General features: G+C 38.6%; 1 protein-coding gene across 1 annotated transcript; it reads left to right on the top strand.

Moving 5' to 3' along the window:
• Positions 1-772: 772 nt before the first annotated feature.
• On the top strand, positions 773-20623 carry LOC133018294 (protein Niban 1-like). Its single transcript, XM_061084615.1, has 14 exons — positions 773-885; positions 4385-4515; positions 4640-4777; positions 8020-8137; positions 9014-9172; positions 13843-13958; positions 14039-14143; positions 14669-14831; positions 14915-15096; positions 15283-15429; positions 15597-15707; positions 16673-16780; positions 16869-16980; positions 18168-20623. The coding sequence occupies exons 1-14, from the start codon at positions 831-833 to the stop codon at positions 19265-19267; spliced, it is 2745 nt and encodes a 914-aa protein (XP_060940598.1). The 5' UTR covers positions 773-830; the 3' UTR covers positions 19268-20623.
• The last annotated feature ends 11 nt before the right edge of the window (positions 20624-20634 follow it).

The following is a 20634-nucleotide window of genomic DNA, read 5'->3' as shown; positions in this document are numbered from 1 at the left end:
AGCACACTCATGCAATTGTAGGTAAATCTAACCTCTGCTTCTAACCCATCTGGTGCAGGACACACAGAGCAGTGAGCAGCCATGTACGGCGCCCGGGGAGCAGATGTTGGGGGAGTAAGGTGCCTTGCTCAGGGGCACTAGACAGGGTAGGGCGAATCCTCTTGGATTTATAAGGGGTGTGTATCTTTTTTGGTTGACTCTTTAGGACCTTTTCCAGTATAAACACTGACCTTATTAGACCTCATATGAACCAGAGCCTGGTCCTGGTGAGGTGTTTCTAAGGTACTGGTTAAGGTTAGGGGTGAGATGTGAAGTGTGGTTGGGTACAGTGCATGGTTAGACTGAATTGGTCATGGTTAGGGTATTAGGGATAAGGCTTTGGTTAAACTGTCCACAATGAGGAGAAGTCAATGCAAAGTCCTAATAAGGATAGTGGCGCAAACGTGTGTGTGTGAAGTGCGACATAAGCATGAAAAAACTAATGGGGAATAGATAATACTTTAGATTTGTATGGATATATTGTGTGTACTGAAGAATCACATCAGACATGCTTTGCCATCTCAGTGTCGACCAGTAGATGGCCCTACGAGTAAGGCCGTGAGACTGTGTGTGTTTTGTGTGATGATGGCAGTTGGTGAGACAACCGCTGTGACAAACTTCACCTATAGTTTCAAGTGTCCCGCCCCAGCTCGGCACATGCTGCACAGAGGAAATGAGCTGACACATAAGAGCATCGCTTACCAACTCATATGGTTTCCTGTGTATACACAGTCAGATAACTGCATTTATTTTCTACAGAGACATTTCACAGCAAGGGGAACAGAGGCATTATGGGCGCGTCTTCTTCTGGCTTGTTGGATGAAGCCAAAATCAGCCACATTAAAGGTAAAACTAAGAGATCACAACTTTTTCAGCATTCTTCTGCTTAATCTACAGTTTTGTACATTTCTTGTTTAGAGCATTCAAGTTTGAATGCTTTTTCCACGGAGAGTAAAGTGAATAAACAGAGAGAAAGAAGCAGAGACATGTAATTTTAAGAGAAATACCAGAAGCTGTAGGGCTTTGGACAGGGATGATATTTAGTAATGGTAGAAGGCAGCAGTGATACTTTTAGCTATTGAAGAAGGAACGTGGTGTAAGGATGTGGAACGCGTCAGGAAAGAAACCATTATAATTTTGGTGCAGATCCGAATCAGGGGGTGCATCCTGGATTTTATTTTTCACTTTCATTATCTTTGCGTGACAGGGTGATTATCAACCTTTCCCTTGATTTTTGAGGTAATTATTCTTGGCGTAAAAAAACTCAAAACAGGCATGATATTGACCTGAGACCTATACTTTTTGCAATTTGGTGCAGATCCAAATAAGAATCTTGAATTTAAATGTGGTTTCATAAGGCGATTGTTGGTCATTTGTGGAAGAATGCACTCTACTTACTACCCTTCTAGTTTTAATTGTTATTCAGACTGTGAATTTCTACTGTACCAAAAGTGATTGTTCTAAAAGGTGGATGTCAGCTGTTTAGGTTGGTTTACTCTCTACTGTCTATCTGCTCTGGATCTAAATCTCAAATTAAATAATTATACACTTCATCCCACTTATTTCTATTAGTCCTATCATGTCTTTTGCATGTGTATATACTACACATATATATCTTAAAAACATATAGGTTGTATGATTGAAAGCGGTCCAATGCTAGAGAGGAGTGTGTTGTCATTTTGAAAACTGTGGGTAGTAGCAGTGCTGGGTTTGACTCTTCATGGGAGGAGAAAGACAGGAAATCAGGCAGGGGGAGGGGGCTGTGTAACAAACCAACATGGGGACATATATTTACACTGCATGATACCATTAAAAAGGAAATAATAATTTAATGTGCAATACAAAATGTGTTGTATCCGGGATGATAATGTAAACCTCATCAATTATGCTATGAGAGCATTCCTATTTCCATGCGTGCATTCCTATACATGTTATCAGCACAGTTACATCCTGTCACTAATCTCCACTGCAAACTAGAAGGTAATTACAGCCATTTCCAACTATTACATTATTACGGGTTGTCTAATCTGTGTGTGTGTGTTTGTGGGTGTGTATGTGTGTGTCGTTGTGTGTGTGTGTGTGGGTGTGTGTGTGTAAAGATGAAAGTGAGGCTTGAGGGTGATCCCAAGAATACATGATGATATCCATGCTCTGTAAACGATGATCAAGACATTATGACTGATCCACACCCAGACAAATCAAGAGCCTGTAATCAGGAGAGTACAGTAATCTGTCTCTTTGTCTGTACACAACTTAAATACTGTAAGCACTATAAATATGAATTTTGCAATCCCAGATAAAAAATGATCACAATTATAATTCTATATTAGAGCTTCAATAATAATAATAATAAACTGTATCTATATAGCAACTTTCAAAACACTGTTACAAAGTGCTTTACGAAACCAACATGAAGAACTGAGTGCAAACAACAAAAGATCAGACTGCATTAAGTATTTTTTTAATCTAAACCTTTTATTGTATCTTTATTGTACAATTGGGCTATGAATTAGGGGATAGAGAGGGACGTCCTATAACCAGAGGGTTAGCAGTTTGATCCCAGTCCCTTCCCCATTCCACATGCCAAGGTGTCCCTGGGCAAGATACTGAATGGCTCATAGAAAAAGTGTGAGAAAGGGTGAATTGCGGAAAAAACCCCAGCACTGTAAAGCTCTTTGAGTGATCCTCAAGGCTAGTTAAGTGATATATGAATACAGACCACTTACCATTTACAATATTTACCAAACGGAAAACATATTGATTCATATCTGTCTCCAGATACAGAAAAGTTGTTCATTTGATAATTTCAGACACATTAAATATTACAATACAACAACACACAAACGTGTCTGTGCAGTTGTATATTTTCCATTTTGCTTCTCATGATCACAAGATTTTGCTAATTTACTGATTTCATTTTGCTCTGTGATTGTGATTTATTCACACAACATGTGTGTGAGCTAATCACTATACTCCTCTTAGTTTGACTCCTCGTCCCTCACCCCTGTCCTTCCCATGTTAATGTGCTCAGAGCAGAGATGCAACAGTGGGACTGCCACCTGTTTTAATCTATTATATGAGAGCAACTACCATAAAATATTTAGCCACACAGGATGAGGCCTACCTAGTGCTGTATGAAAACGATTTCATGGACTGTTTGAGCCCCACTTCTTGTCTTGCAGACCATTGAAAAATGAGCTGATGTATCTTGATAACATAACCGAAAACTGGCATTCCTTGTTTTTGTCTCTTATTGGTGGAAATTCAAGAAGATGAGAACAAAACAAGTAGTTTTTTAGCATAAATGTGTATTTTTTTTACATTCAGCACACAACATTATTATATTATCTAAGTTGTGTCCTTCACCACCATAAACCTTATATAAAGATGAATGACACATCCTCACTTCCTCCCATTATCCAGAAATTTAACTTAATCCTGGATATGAACGTGGCAATCTTGTGCAGAGTCAGTAGCAATTAGGGGAGGGAGCTGTGGTACCGAGGGCCCATCAATACACATGTTTGACTAATCATCCTGAGTCATTCACAGCTGTCAATCATTCACTACATATAGCTTCAAATAAGTATTTAAATCCAAACTTACTGAAGACATAAGCCCTTGGGCATACATCATTAGGCTATGAAAAGAATTATCTTAGAATCACATAAAAAATCTTTGAGAAAATTTACATGGCATGCAATTTGTTTTGGTCCATCCCTAACCATTAACATGGAGAAGGAAGAGTTTACAACCTATATTGCAGCCAGCCACCAGGTGGCTATTGAGATGCTTTGGCTTCACTTTGAAGGGCAGTCATGTCGTCCGTCTTTATATTTTATGTTTAACCCAAAGTAATCAGGTTCAACAATGACTCTCCTTGTAGTGTTTTGGTCTCATCCACCTGTAACTCTTTAGCTGCTAAATGTTCCACTACGTTCACTAACAAGTTGCTAAGAATATTAGCTTTGTTGTAGATTCCGGCTGGTTGATGAGAGAGGTAAGTGTGAACCAAAACTATAAGGTATGGGCCAGATAATCAAAACAATGAGCTAAAAGAGGCTAAATGTTCAGATTGTATACGTTTACATCATACAGTTATTTAATATGTTTTTTGATGTGAAAATATTGATTTGTGCAGTTTTACTTCACCTTTCATAACTTACAGCTAAATTTGCCCCCTACATTTATGTATTTTCTTGCAATGAATCATTTCTGTGAGTTGATTACTTCAGTTCATTTTCGAATTAGAAGGAATTGTAGTTTTTAAAGGGGCCAGGCAAGTAGAGATATCTATAAAATGACAATGTTTTTTATGAGTGTGGATGTGTTTGTGTGTATCCAGGAATTATTGACAGCACGTTCCAGGACTTCAGTGTGTTTTACCGTCAGCAGTACTCTTCTGCCTATGTTGGACACTTACACCAGGAGGTGGAGCCTAAGAAGGAGGGGAGAGGCCTGTTACTGACTCAGAGGGTACCATCATGTTTGAGACAGCTGGAAGATCTGTGCACATTTGGTATAAGATGATAAAAATGTAATATATATGTATGTATGTGTGTGTGTGTGTGTGTGTGTGTGTGTGTGTGTGTGTGTGTAGCCTGAGTGTGCTCCAGAGGAGGTGCTGTACCAAGGTAATGTGAAGTTCTCCTCCTGGGATGAGCAGGGAAAGAAATTCAGAGAGAGGTACGCCGTCCTGAGGAGAGACTACAAAGTCGAGATACATGAAAACAAGGAGGTAACACACTTTTCACATAAATGACATTCAAAATGTATGTCTGCCATTGTTTGACACTGGATATTGTTCAGGTTTAAAATGTCACTGCCACGTATGGGGTGCCGTTTGTCAAGCAGCTCACGCTGAAAATAACAGAAACATTTTGTCACATTTAGCTTCAAACCATGTTTAAAAAACTGGTGTGAATTTTTGAGAGTCACTTTTTTGCACATTTACAACAATATTTGTCAACTTGGAGATATTTTAAATATTTAAATCCAGATGTTAAATGTAACACTTAAATGTTAAATGTTAAATCTAAATGCTAAATCTAAATCTAAATGTTAAATCTAAATCTAAATGTTAAATTTAAATCTAAATGTTAAATATAAATATAAATGTTAAATTTAAATATAAATGTTAAATATAAATGTTAAATTTAAATCTAATTGTTAAATTTAAATCTAATTGTTAAATCTGAATCTAAATCTAAATGTTAAATCTAAATGTTAAATATAAATATAAATGTTAAATCTAAATTTAAATCTAAATGTTTAATCTAAATGTTAAATTTAAATTTAAATGTAAATGTTAAATTTAAATCTAAATGTTAAATCTAAATATAAATATAAATGTTAAATCTAAATGTTTCGGGTGAAACTAAATATTTAGCTAATATGCAAATTCAAATGCCGGTTACAGGAAGTAGTAACAAAATAAAAGCTCGAGGAAGTCTTAGCGATGTCCTGTGTGTGTCTGTGTCTGCTTCCTCCTCACGTCCCTCTGTCCCCCGCTCACTTTACACTTTAACAATAAACACCAGCGCTGATCACAAGTTATTAGGACACCTACAGGACTGATGTTATGATCTCATACTATCTCATAATAATGAGATACTGACTGCAGGGTCTGTCATGGGAGACTGTGTGTGTGTGTGTGTGTGGGCTGTGTGCGTGTGTGTGTGTGTGGGCTGTGTGCGTGTGTGTGTGTGTGTGTGTTGGGGGGGTGTATGCTTGTCTCTGTTCCTCTTCACTAAAACTGATAATCACATGTATTTTTTAGTTATTATCCGATGATGACCGATCATGACTTCGGATCGCTCCGTCACTTTAACGCTGACGGTCCTGACTGTGCGCGTCACGTTCTGCTTGTGTTGTGTGGAGCGGGGGACTACGTGCACACGGTGTTTAAACATGTGTTTCATGAGATCAAACAAACACAAACTAAACATCAGTCCTGTAGGTGTCCTAATAACTTGTAATCAGCGCTGGTGTTTATTGTTAAAGTGTAAAGCGAGCGCGGGACAGAGGGAAGTGAGGCGGAAGCAGACACAGACACACACAGGACAACCGGACTTTTAATGAGCGTCTGTTCTGGTTATAATGATTCAGCGGCAGCACATCGCTAAGACAATGAACGGAGCAGAAAACATGGATCGATCCTGTTATGTCTCTGTATCGATGCACAGTCGCCCACTTCCGCGAGTAGGGAGGCTGTCCCCGCAGCCGCTCAGCCCTGCTCTGTGGCGCCCCGCCCACAACCCGTATCTCATAATAATGACTTAATATGTCATTATTATGAGATACCCGGATGTACATTGTCCTAAACTTTCTCGGGATCTCGCAAAAGTCATTTTGCTGTCCTCATTTTCCCCCCGTGTCCCCTGGGGGGCTCCGTAATAAACACACTCTGACTTCCTCGAGCTTTTATTTTGTTACTACTTCCTGTAACCGGCATTTGAATTTGCATATTAGCTAAATATTTAGTTTCACCCGAAACATTTAGATTTAACATTTATATTTATATTTAGATTTAACATTTAGATTTAAATTCAACATTTACATTTAAATTTAACATTTAGATTAAACATTTAGATTTAAATTTAGATTTAACATTTATATTTAGATTTAACATTTAGATTTAACATTTATATTTAGATTCAGATTTAACATTTATATTTAAATTTAACAATTAGATTTAAATTTAACATTTATATTTAACATTTATATTTAAATTTAAATTTAACATTTATATTTATATTTAACATTTAGATTTAAATTTAACAGTTAGATTTAGATTTAACATTTAGATTTAGATTTAGCATTTAGATTTAACATTTAACATTTAACATTTAAGTGTTACATTTAACATTTGGATTTAAATATTTAAAATATCTCCAAGTTGACAAATATTGTTGTAAATGTGCAAAAAAGTGACTCTCAAAAATTCACATCAGTTTTTTAAACATGGTTTGAAGCTAAATGTGACAAAATGTTGCTGTTATTTTCAGCGTGAGCTGCTTGACAAACGGCACCCCATAGCCACGTGCATTTAAAGTAGGCTAGTACAGTACGAGGGATATGTATGCACCCCTTCATCTGTGTTAACACGCATACAAACACATAGATTTGTGTGTAGTCACTGACATAATGTCAAAGACTACACACAAATACTGTATATGTATTATGAAAGGATACGAACCAGAAGTTGTCCAGATAACCATAGAGAGACATGCATACGGAGTCATAGGGACATAGACACAAACTAGTTGGCAAGAAAAGAGAACATAAGACCTGTAGTTGTACCTTTTGTGGAAAACACTTATACCCATATCCACAATCTGCTTCTGAGTGTCTGTGTAGATATCCTGCAGATGTGGCCGCAGTCCTATAATCCTGGGTGCTTGCTGAACAGCCCTGATTATGATAACCATTGTTATGATGGCATAGTCGATAGGTTTTTAAGACAGGTGTGATGTACCTGCAGCAAAGAAAGGGTTCATCTTAACTTCATGGTCTGGAGAGAAAACTGGAGACCCAAGTACAGATAGAGAGACCTAAGCCCAGATTGTTTAAAGTAAACATCACTGCTGTTTGCACAACAGTAACAAAGGCAGAGCTTATATAGATATAAAATAATATGACAAAGATGTTCCTCCCTTTCAAGTTTTTCAGGAGCAGTGCGCAGGACACAGCAGCTGCATCCTCCATTTATAAACGTATAAGCAAACTGTAATGTCTCAAAAAATGTAATTATTACTGTTGTTAAGAGTAACAATCATTCAGATATATTACTGGTGCTTTCTTGGGTTTGAACTCCAGGAACAATTAGTTTAAAACTGTGTGTAGCAGAGTTGACTTGAGCAGACCTTTCAGACATGAGGTCTAAATCAATGTGGATCTGGAGCCTTCTTACACTTTGACACATCTAACAGCTTTGTCCACCAACCTCTCCATCATTTGTCTTTCTCTTTCCACCTGAAGTCTTTCAATCGTGGATGTGCCGCTAAGTTGGTCCTCCAGCCAACAGGGGGCATTGTGCTGACCTCAGAAGAGGAGTCCAGAGCTCACCTGGAGAAAATGTGTGCTCCAGTACTCAATGGTAATATGAATGTATTTTTAACCTAAAGTATTTAACCAAATTCTGTGTTAACACCCAGCCATTTTTAACAACCTAAATGATCTGCACAGTCTGAGATTCACTCTGATCGCTAATACAAAGAGAAACACAAGCTGACTCTGCTCTATCCAGGTTGATTTGAGGTTTCCCAGACTCTTCACTTAGCACCACTTCTGCTATTTATTATACACCATTTATTATACACCATTTATTATACACCTAAAATTAGCAATATTATGATCTATGACTGGTGAGTCATATGAGGTGACGAAAAAGATTTTGTTGCTTTTAACCACACATAAGGCCGCTCCCATCGTTCACATAAAGGAGCTCACTCAAAGAGCCGAATCGTTCATGACCATGACATGTCTATTTTAGGACAATGATGAAACCCAAGACTCTTGCAAGTTCATGTCATGCAGAAGAATACTCATGTGTTTCGAGTCATGGAGGACATGTGGGTAATCTTTAAAGAGTTTAGGTATTTTGTAATCTCTTTTCACGCGTACTCACAAAATAATTTTGGGTTTCTAGAAAAGTGTTAGACTGACGACTCCATCATCCAAAGTGAGGCCAAGTATGAGGGTGTAAATCACAACATTCTATGTTTTAGGTCCCAGAGACTTACATTTTTATGCGACTGCAATGCTTAAAATATAAATGTTCTGTTCAACCAATGCACATGCTTTTTGTAAGATGACTTATCTGTATTTTGTCTTGTCATTAAAATAATGTCTAAGAGTTGCTGTGCATGTTTAACATAAATGCTTTTATTGTTGAACATAAACCTATGTATGGTCCGGAGAAAATAGAGTCACGCCCTCACCTGTAACACACCCTTACCATCTGTGTGTTTAGGCAAGGAGGATTCTTCTAAGGTGGTGTCATCTCCAGATGTGATTGCTGTGTATCTGCACCTGCCCTACACAGGCCATGCCTGCTTCCTCTTTCAGCAGGAAGAAGAACGAGATCACTTCCTGTCTGCGCTCAAGACCTGCATTAGACACCGTAACCTTGGTAGGACATTCATACAGTTACTGTCTCTGTGGCCCAGTTTTACATCCTCTGCTGTCTCTGTGTTTGAAGTATGGAGTCCAATCAGAATAAGAAAAATGATTCAACTAAATGAATTTAGCATGGTAACCTGGGAGAGCTGCTCAACGTGAATGCCGAGATACAGCTGAAAATCTGGAATAAGATTGTTACCACTTTCATCTAACTTTTCAAAGAAGGATAAACTTCCCCATACATTTGACTGCATAACTATGTATTTAATTGCATGTTTCATTTTATGGTTTGATACAAAGTCGAAACCAAGACATAAAACACGCCAGACCTAATAAGGGCAGAGGTTTGTTTTCTTCTTGTGGGTTTTTGACACAGGTTCGGTTGTGTAATGGTGAAATCTTGAAAGCAGCTGACTCAGTGAAATTTCACAAAGGGAAATACATTGTGCCATAACAAGAAGCAGAGAAAAACAGTTCTAATACAAATCCGTCCAACAATTTAACCCCCCACCAACACTCCCAAATGTATAAGGAACTAATTATGGTTTCATGGAAGCCCAAGTGCTGAAATACTTTCTTGGGCGAAAAACGTATCACCTGTTGTTAATCATGAAATATAGCTATACCATTTATAATTTGTAGAACATGTTTCTCATTCACAGCATGTCAAAACACGTTTTGTGCCAGAGATTTATACCACCTTCAATTCCATCTCACTCTTCAATTACTGACACAATATGACTGGAATGTCAGCTTAGACATGAATTGCATTTTGCATCAGGCAGTATATAGACTCATCTATTAAAGAGTTCTTCATCCTCTTACGTTTAAACCGGCAGACTTTCACTTTCCTTTTCAGTTTTTTTCAACCAGCTTACCATAAACAAAGTCTTTATTTTTAAAAACATGATTTCCTTGTTGTTTATTTATCTTTAGCCACATACAGTTCAGTACTTGGGCAATTAATACTCAGAAATTAGTCTAGTTTAATCTAGGGAACTGAAAGATTCACCACCATTTCAATCAAATCATGCTTTAAGCTCTTCCTTACCCTCAAGGGACTATTTCCTAACTCCTCTAACCTAATACCTTTGACATTTTTAAAGTTAAATACCCAACATTAGATCAGAGTTTGAGGCAAGAAGTCTGATTGTGAATTCATAAGCTGTTTTAACATGGCAATGATCCTGGGTGTTCTGCTTCCTCGTCTTGATGTTGAGATGCTGCTGCTCTAGTTTGTACATGTTCTGCTTCCACATTATGGTTAATAAAACCCCTCTCCACAATGGGTTTACAGATCATTTCTCTTTTCAATAAACTTGCAGCACCATAGATTGTTTATGTGCAGTATATTCAAATCCAACAACATTTGCATTGAATTTGGTTGGCATTTCTAACAGCACCTGAAATCCCCAGGTGTTGGTCTTTTCCAGTTGAAGCCAGCTCTCACTTCTCAGTGAAACGTTTTAAAGATGCATCCTAAAATTCAAAACAGGAGCTAAACCTTGCCTATTGTCGGATTTCATTCACCTTGTCATCCACCAGAGAACATAGTTACCCAAGGAAATGATCCTCAATTATAACAGATGCAGTGCTGTGAAAAAGTATTTGCCACCTTCCTGGTTTCTTATGTTTTTGCATATTTGTCCCACTTAAATGTTTCAGATCATTAAACAAATTGTTATATCAGAGAGATAACAAAGATAACCCATGTAAATATAAAATGCAGTTTTTAAAAGTAATTAAAAGTAGTAAAAAAGTAGTTAAAGGGGGCAATTACTTTTTCCTCTCTCTTTTCCAGTGGCCTCCTCACCTCATCCTTTAGGAAAAGGGATTAAGCTCTATAGAGTCTCTGTAGGTGAAAAGGTATAAAGACTTATGAAAACATAATCCCAAAAGAGCAGAGGTGGGAAGTAATAAGGTTCAAACTCGTACTCCTTATATTTTCAAAACAGGAGCGTTATATTGTCTTCATGCTTTTGGCAGGAAATGTGTATTTCGTTTTTATTTTTATTTCGCAGCACCACTTTCCCAACATCAAGATAGATTTCAATGCAAATTTATGTATCAAACACGGAATTAAGAATTGTATTTAATTAGGAATACTTAATTAAATACATTGTACACATTTCCTCCTCAAAAAATGTTTCTTGCTTAACCCCTGTTTTTAGTATTTATTATATTGTTTATTATATTGTTTTTGAAGTAAGAGTGGTTAAGTTAAGCAGTCTTTAAACTATATTAATAAGACACAAGTTTCAGGTTTCTATAGCATGGATACAGTCAGTGTTATGCTTTTAAAGATTCAAACATGACGCATTGGGATTTCTGCTATAATGTAAAGATGACAGAGTCAAATATTTAACTGTTGTAGCTGCTGCTCTTCATTTCAGTTTGTCACTTGTGGTTTTGGTTGCCCTGGCGACAGATAAAAATATTACTGCAGGTTTCCTGTGTGGTTTGCTGGCATATGAGGCAACAGTCAACCTTTTACTTTATGTCTCAAGGTTGACAAAATATGGGATGTCACTTCTGCGCAGTCACCATAGCAACAGAAAGCAACACACAACACAAAGATGGTGGCACAATAAAGTGTTGACCTTAATAATCCTAACGTATTAATTATAATAATAAACATAATAATAGTAACTATATTTGTATAGCACTTTTTCATACAAGTTTCAAAATGCTTTACAACAATCTAAAATTCATAAACAGAGTAAAATTTTCTAATCTAAGTTATAGAATACTTGTTTTTCAAAGAAAGCTTGTGTTTCTGTAGTTTAAGGAGCAAAGTGCGTGCTTTAGTCTGATCTATCAGCAGTAGTAGATAATCACCTGAAACTGTGGCACAGAATGAACAAACCATCACTCTAGAGAAGGCCTGTTGTGCTTTTATTGTTAGCCTCCATATATTATAGATGCTTGTAAGGGGTTGGTGAAGAGTATTCAACCTGTTGCAAACTGCAACTTCACCACTAGGTGCCGCTAAACACCTAACATATTCAAGCTGTGGCAATCGATATGTTTAAAGAAATAATTGGTCAAGTAATAATGTTCCCTTCTGCTCTACTGAGTCTTTTAGCATGTTTTAGTTCTCAGGTGTAGAAGTGCTCAATTTAGCAGGCAGCTGTTTACATCCCATGAAAGACTACAGAGTTCTGCCCCCAAGTGGCCATAAAAACTGATAATGCAGCTTTAATGAAGGTAGTTTTCAGTAGTTTGAGATCCAGCATTAAATCATTTTGAAAACAAACGTGGGCACTTACTTATGATTTACAGTAAGATGAGGCTAAGTCAACAAAGCACAAGATATGGATGTCAGAGGTAACAGCTTATTTACTGTGACCACATGAGGGAAGCAGTTAGGTTTAGATTAAAGTAAGGTGTAGATGAAGTTTAACGTAGTGGTCAGGGTGTAAGCATTGATCCACACTATTTGGACTTATTCAGATTAGGTGAGCATGCCATTGACAAATGGATTACTTGCAAATTGCAAATTTCCCCATTGCGGGACTTATAAAGGACTTATTAGTTTAAAGTTTTTACCTCAGTTTTACAGGATTCCTGATGTCTTGAAACTCTGGAACATCACATCACGTGTCAGTGACATCATTCTTACAAATCAGTGTTAAGCTGCATTGTTGTAATAATTACTAATGGTGATAAAGGGAAGTGTATTCAGCATTGCAGGAGCTTTCTGTTCCTCAAAAGTATTCTAGGAAAAGAAGGTCCGAAGGCAATATATAACGTCAATAAACTGTAAAGACTGGTATTGGGATAAAGAAAGTGTATCAAGTTTCACCCAGTGTAACTGTGGAATTGTGGTGAGTCTGTACACAAATATATCTCTGTGGCACAGGAGAAAAAGATTTGGATCCACTCACAGTACAGTTGAAGCAGGACCACTTTAGTCAAAATGTATTTTAATCAACAATTGTAAATTCCAAGTTATATTTGGAGGTACAACTCAGTTCTGAGACCTCCCTGAACTTCCAGATAAGCACGTGGCAGGAAGAGCAAACTTCCCGCTCCTTCCATGAGCCTTCATGAAACGTAAGGCCAATGAGTGACAATCCCCAGCACACAATAGAACAGCCATAAATGACAACACAGGACAGTGATTAGGTCTGACTCAGTATGAGAATGAGGTGCTGGGTGGAGGTGGGTTGTGAAGTGGAAGCAGGAAGATTGTGGGCAGCTGAAGCGGCTTAAATAGAGCACACAATATGAAGTTTGCCAATTGAGGCAACCATTCACACTCATAGGGCTTAACAAGGTGTGACATCCTCTGCCCTTAACCCTCAGAAAGATTAAGGAAAAATCCTAGAAACGTCAGCGAGAGTCACATGTGAGGGATCCCTCTTCCAAAAGTGCAACATATGCTGTGTGTAGCAGAGCACATCAACAAAATTACAATATTGACATCATGATTGTGAAAAGACCATGTCTAACATGAAAGGAGAGGTGTATCAATGTTTAACATATTTATACAAAAGAAAATGTCTGACAGAGATGAAGGGAGCAGTAATGACAACTGTAATGATAGAAGTATTGCCAATAGTGGTAATATATGTGAGAAGGCATATTGTATATCAAGCATTGTAGAATAATCATAATCCACGATCACTATCCACGATCCTCTAGAATCATAACAACTCACTTCCTCACTTCCTTCAGACCCCTGGTGTAAGTCCTCCTACGAGAGCCATGCATACATGCGAGCACTCCGACTCGACCGACAGGACAAAGGATGCTATGAAACCTGGGATATGCTGCTCGGAACAGAGGAGGAGGTCAGTGCATGCACACGTGCACGCACACAAACACAAACACAATGCTTCGTCTACTTGCTCAATCAACTGTGTTCTCGTAGGTTCTGGCCTCCCAGGTGATGGAGGAAGTGTTGCCCTGGTTGCAGAGTCAGCTTCAGTCCAAAGTGAAGGGAAAGAAGGCAGAGAGGATACGACAGTGGTTGGCTGTGAGTTAAACTTATACACCCGAGTCAGGCTGAGAAACACATACACCTCAGCTGCAGTCTTTGTGCTGAGTGACAGGCCGCTTCACTCGACTGTTTGCTTCAGTCTTGTAACACACTTTTACTTAATGCAGTTTTACTCAACTATCAACTGTCTGACAGACCTTGAAGGCAGCATACTGTAAACAAAGGCATCATGTTATTTGTTTAAATAAAAAGAGATAATGTTGTATTTCTCAAACTATTTGTCTGCAATGAAATATTTCAGAAAAATAAACTCATTACAATCCGCAAGATTCCTTCCTAAAACTTTTAAAGTTGTGTCTACAGCTTGATACGTTGCCCCCTAGTGGCCAAATCATCATTTATTGTAGATTTAAAGAATTCCGACTTTTCAAATATTTCCTAAATAAAAAAACACTCAATGGTCGATGCAGAAGTGAGCTGTGATTACAATTTAAAGTTTATTTGAAAAAACTTGTGACTCTAGTGAGTGCAGCATATGTTTTGTTGGATTCATGTGTTTAGACAGTGCACCTAGCCTACACGTTGGCGCTGGAACAGCTGATATCAAGTATGGAGGTTCTGAGGGAGGAGTGTCGTCAGACAGCAACAGCCAATCAAGCGCTGATCAGATCCAACCTGGACCAGATCATGTCTTCTCTGTCCTTCCTGGAGCAGAAAGTCCGAGGTACAGCACTATGACCTTTAACCCCTAAAGTTTAAACAAACGTAGAAAATGTTATTTACTGTGTGGGTGTGTGTGTGTTCCAGTGTGTATACGTGAAGAAGCAGAGAAAGTGTACAGCGAATCTGTGGCCCCCTACATGTCCTCCCTCCTTGAAGTACTTACAGAGAACATAAGTGCAGGGATTCACGGGATGCAACACACACTGCACACACAGATGGATTCTGCCTTCACACACACAAATGGAGGAACAGAGGACACCAAGAAGGTGAGAGAACACTTTGTGTCTTTAAGTTTTCTGAGTCTGTGATTCTGTTTCCAGACTCAGAAAACTTTTATCTGTGTTCAACTTAAATCACACTAAGTCTGAGTTATTATCTCATGGTTTTTAGTTTTATTTGTGTGTGTGTGTGTGTGTGTGTGTGTTTGTGTGTGTGTCTGTGTCTGTGTCCAGGCCTTGCTCTCTCTGCGCTCCATCAATCTGGATCAGTGCTACAGGCAGGTGAAGAACCTCACACAGACGCCTGCTGACTTAAAACTGCGGTTTAGATTGAACAGCATGCAGAGGCTGGTTCACTCTGCACATCTGGAAATGGAGCAGGTATGAACGGCGGCACGTCCATCAGCACTTCCCGAAATTCATGGGCTTCATCAAACTGCTCCGTTCAATAACGCGATGGCCTTTGAAGAGCAGTGAACAGTGAAAGGCGAAAGCATCGGGTTTGTGTTACACAGAGATAAATGGAGTTTATTGTGTGTTTGTTCCAGCTGCTGGACAGTGCTGTGTACACCTTAGAGCTGTTCCTCCAATCATCGGCCAGTCTGCAGCCTTCTGAAATTCCTGTCAAGATGGAGAGAGCTAAAGAAAGAGTGCTGAAGGTAGAGGTTCACATCACAGAATATTGAATGTTGTCCTATGAAATGTGCTGCAAATGACTTTTGGATAAGAAATGCATGACTTCAAGATCTATGAAGAAATTTAATAGAAGAAATGTTTTTAAATTTGAATTTAAAAATACAATCACTAAATAGCGATAATTAGTCTTCAACAAAAATATGTGGGTTTCAGAGGTTTAAGTTGGAAGATACGACATTCAAATTAAATTAAATTCTAAGATGGATGTGAATATATCAGACCCTTAACATAACCTATACAGCCCTTTGCAGTAATGTGAGCTGTAAAACATCGACTTAGCGAGCCCTCACACACGCTGCACCTGTATAGATTGTGTGTGTACGTAATAAAACATTTTTGTATGTTAGACATTAAATGATTTTAGGTTTCAGAAAGACATTTTCAAGTGGTGCTAGATCACAATTCAAGCTTGTCACAACAAGCTGTGAATAACATGCTAGCCTTTTGTCCCCTACTGGTGGTTGAAAATAATTTGAGTGAGTTATTGAACATATACATTTCAGTCAGGACTAACTATGACTTATTGGTTGGACAAACATTTATTGCCATGCACAACAGAGAAAGTGATGGTGAATATTATAAGTCTTTAGACCCCGATGTGATGTCATCGGAATTAGAAGGGGTGAGAGGTTTTAGGAGTGAGACTGGAGGAGATTGGAGTTGAGGCAGATTAGAGCAGATCACGGAATGACAGCTAACTCTGGAAGAGAGGAGAAGGGATATAAGGTTTGACAGCAACCGCATGATTGGCTGGAAGAGTCGCATAATCTGATTGGCCATTTAAAAAACCTCCACAATCAATGAGAGCATTGTGATTGATTGAATATGGGAAAGTCTTCCTGACTGAACACAAAGCAGTTTCCCAAAGTTATGTTGATATTAGGACTCAGTATGTGAAAATTGCATGTGTGTGTGTGTGTTTGAGCAGCAGCTGGACCACGACAGCAGAGTTGTCCAGAGGAGGCTCTATCAGGAGGCTCTGTTGGAGATCACTCTGCCTGCTCTCACCAGGAGGATGGACATCAAGTGGAAAACTGTAGGTAGAATACACAGCTGCAGTATGTCTCACTGTGTCTCTTCAGCACTTTGATTACACAGAGTTTTGAGATGTGTTTTGTGTGCAGGAGCTGCAGCAGTTTGAGCAGTACATCTGCTCTGACTACAGCAGCTTCATCCTGATCCATAATATCCACGAGGATGTTCTGAGAAACATCCTCAGCACGGAGATAGAAAGAGGTAAAACACACACTCAAAAGCATGCATGCACATAATACACATTTGAATTAGTCTTGACATTGTGTCAGTGTGTTGCTGTCGTCTCAACAAGGGCCACAGTAATCTAATGACTTCAGTTGTGTTTGTTGAATGTAGTGCATATGGCATGCTCATCTTTTTGTGTGTCAGTAAGTAAACACACAAAAACACAGCCAGTGTAAGTGATTTATTGGTGGAATGACATTATATCAGTAAACCTTGTTTATTCATTTTTAACACTTTTTGACTTTGTTTTGAAAAGTGCTTGATAAACGAAGTATATTATTATCAATATTATTATTAAATAGACACAGCTATTTAGCTGTTGTTGAGGACAACAACAATAAAACTGAACACATTTTTTAATAGTACAAAAATATTGAACTTACAGTAGTGGATGGTCCGGACTGTACTGTCCAATAGTTCATGCAAAGAAAGAAGGATATTTAAAACACTAATGACCGACACCATTAAAGTATTCATCATTATAGTATGTGATTGAGTCAACTGGTTCTTTATGTTGTTGTAAACTGTACAAGTGGTGCAAGGAAATAAATAATGAATAGTGTATACAAATACAGTAAATAGATAGATATATACTGTATACAGACAGAAATGCACAGAGGCTGCCATCTGTGGTGCAATCTTAGATGGATTATATCATTATTATATAATGATTATAACAGAGGTGCTGCACTGAGGTAGAACTTACAACAATACAACCAATAGTATATTTGATAGGAACAAAAAGATTTAAAAAATGCTTAAGGCATGAACAAAACTACCTGAGTAACTTCTCTGGTTTAGTTTATAGGAAGACTGCAGCAGATGTGTTCCTCCTGTAGAAGTTCTGCTGCCCACCAAGTTTGCACACATTTTCTATTTTTATTTAATATGCTATAATATATCATTTATATAGGTTTTAAAATCCTGTCTCCTTACAAACCATTTCAAAAGTCTCCCCACCTTGCCAATAATATACTGTAATGCCATTCAGATCTATGTTATTGGCCTCAAACAATCAAACAATCAAAACTTTTGTATTACCTGAAACAGCACATGACTTTGGTTGACCTCAACAGTAGCTGTCAATTTATTCCAAGTCACTCTGAACAGGAACATGTTCATTATAATTGTAAACTTGACATTTGTATCTTCCTTATCCTCAGTGGTGCAGGATGCTGGCAGTAAGAACAGCAACAATCTGTTACTGGACATGTCGGACCTGGCCATCAGTCAGTACAGTCTGTTGGGACAGACGCCCGCTTGCTCTGCACTACACAGCCCAGCCAAAAACAACTCTCAAGATGTTTCTTCACCCGGGCCCAGTGCAGATACAGAGTCTGCTCCTGTGTTGGAGGAGGAGGCTCAGACGACAACTCAGACTGACCCAGAACTTAATGCTGCAGCTGAATCTGATCCCAGCTCCACTCAAGGTTCTGACCGGAGATCGTTGCCTCTATCTCCAGTGATTGTTGTGAAACAACAGTTTAATGAATCTTCAACTGAGGAGGTTTCTCGCTCAGAGGAAATCCATCAAGATCCTCTACCTGGAACTGACACACAATCAATGACGGATTCGACCACAGCTGATACTGGAACACCTGACCACTCTATTATCCCAGAACCCACTAATCCCACCCCAGTCTCTCCTGAGTCCCCAGTGTCCTCGCTGCAGTCCACCGATGTCCTGGCTGAATGTGCTCAAAGCGATCAATCTACAACACTTAACAGTTCTGCTTCCTCAGACCAAACACCAGAGGATGCTTCTGTCATCCAGCCCTGCTGCCCCTCACCATCAAAACCACTTTCCACAGACAGTCTGACAATTATCAGCCTGGAGTCACTAAACGAGGCCATCAGTTGCAACGCCAATGAACCTTCTGTTACAATGGTACCGCAGACTACTGACAGAGCAGTTTACCTGACAGGAGACATCAAGGACAGCTGGAAGGTGGAGAGGGTAAAAGAGGAGAACCAAAACGAGGCAGAAGAAGAAGAGAAGACTGAAGGTGATGAAGACAAAGGTAGTGAGCTTGAGAAAATTGATGAGGGGGAAGCGGATGAGAGAGAAGAACACACAGGAAAAACAGTACAGGAAGAGGAAGTGGAAGAAGACCAGCTCCAAAACCCTCAGCCAATGGAAATGCAGCCAGAGAGTTCTGCCGAGTCGCCATTGGACAGTGTGGCTATTATCAGAGAGCTTGTGACAGAGATCACTGAAGTGGAGATGGTCGTCAGCCCCTGTCCCAACAACCACACACCCTGACAGTCACCTGACCTGGACAAGTGTGGACCCTGACCGATGGGACCACAGTTGATAAAGATGGACGTGTCTCCACTTCCACCTACTTTACAAAAACGAAGCCAAATTATCCTGACATTTGGAGTCTGATGGTGGTGGGATACCAGCCCCCCTTACCTCGACCGTTCACAAGACAGTCGCACCTGTCAATCACCTGTCCCACTCCATTATTGCGGCATAAAATTATGTAGAAAAAAAAACGACCTAATAATAAGGACTACCTTAAATGACAGAAATCATCTTGGAAAAAAAAATTGACACGTGCTTCTACTTTTAGTTTGGTACATGTCCCAACTGCTCACATAGAAGAGGTAGGGTTCAGCCAGCCACCAGAGGTCATACAAGATGTTTTGGCTTCACTTTTGGGAGTCGTCCTATCCTCCATCTTTATATCCACTCATTGACAAAAGTCAAACCCATTCCATTAATAGTTTGACACATTGTCAACATGAAGTTAAAAAATGTGTACCTGTTTCTTTTCGGCTAACACTCAAATGGATAAAACTAATTAAGATGCTGTCAGCATCATGTTCTTGAAGATACTTTCTTTCATTGTTTGGTCACACTGATGTACGATCACTTTATAAAATTATCATTGAAGTCTTATTTGATGAATTTCAATCAATATACAATCTAATTTCTAATGTTATGTTTTCTTTGGTGCCACCAACTCTGATGAAAAATATCTGGCTCTGTAGCATCTAAATGTTCCACTGTGCTGGTCTCTGATTGTCTGGTCAGGTCCAGTATTCTGGGTTTAACAGAGCTGAAACTGAACCAAACAATGTACTATATACAATACTATACTTAAAGCCATAAAACCAAAACAGTTAACTGAAAGCTGCCATAAGCTCCATAGAGATGAGCAGAAGAACTGAGTCAGTGGTAATGAGCAGCAGGTTCATCACTGGTGGTGAATTTTGGTTACAAAAGTATTACTTTACTGTTTGACATCATATTCTGACTTCACAGTGATGACATGATGACATGATTCCATCTTACGATCAAATATCATTTTATCTATCAATATTTGTGTGAATGATGCAGAGATACCTGGAAAATTTGACTTTTGAAGTCTGCATGATGTGATTTCCTGACCTATGAACGATCAGCTCTGAAAGTTAATCAGGAGAAACCCTTCTTTTCACACACCATGACTTTCCAAGACTTAATCATTCTATCTGTGACTAAATCTGATTTGTTGTATTTCATCAAGGTATATCTAAAATAAACCAAATTTACAAGAAAACTGAGCAAGGTACCCTTGATATCCCGAATGTAACATTGAACACAGTGTGGTATTAAAACAGTCAAATATCATATGATGTGTG

This window comes from Limanda limanda, chromosome 13 (genome assembly GCF_963576545.1).
Source record: "Limanda limanda chromosome 13, fLimLim1.1, whole genome shotgun sequence".
Taxonomy (NCBI): domain Eukaryota; kingdom Metazoa; phylum Chordata; class Actinopteri; order Pleuronectiformes; family Pleuronectidae; genus Limanda; species Limanda limanda.
This window is presented reverse-complemented; position numbering and strand designations above follow the sequence as displayed.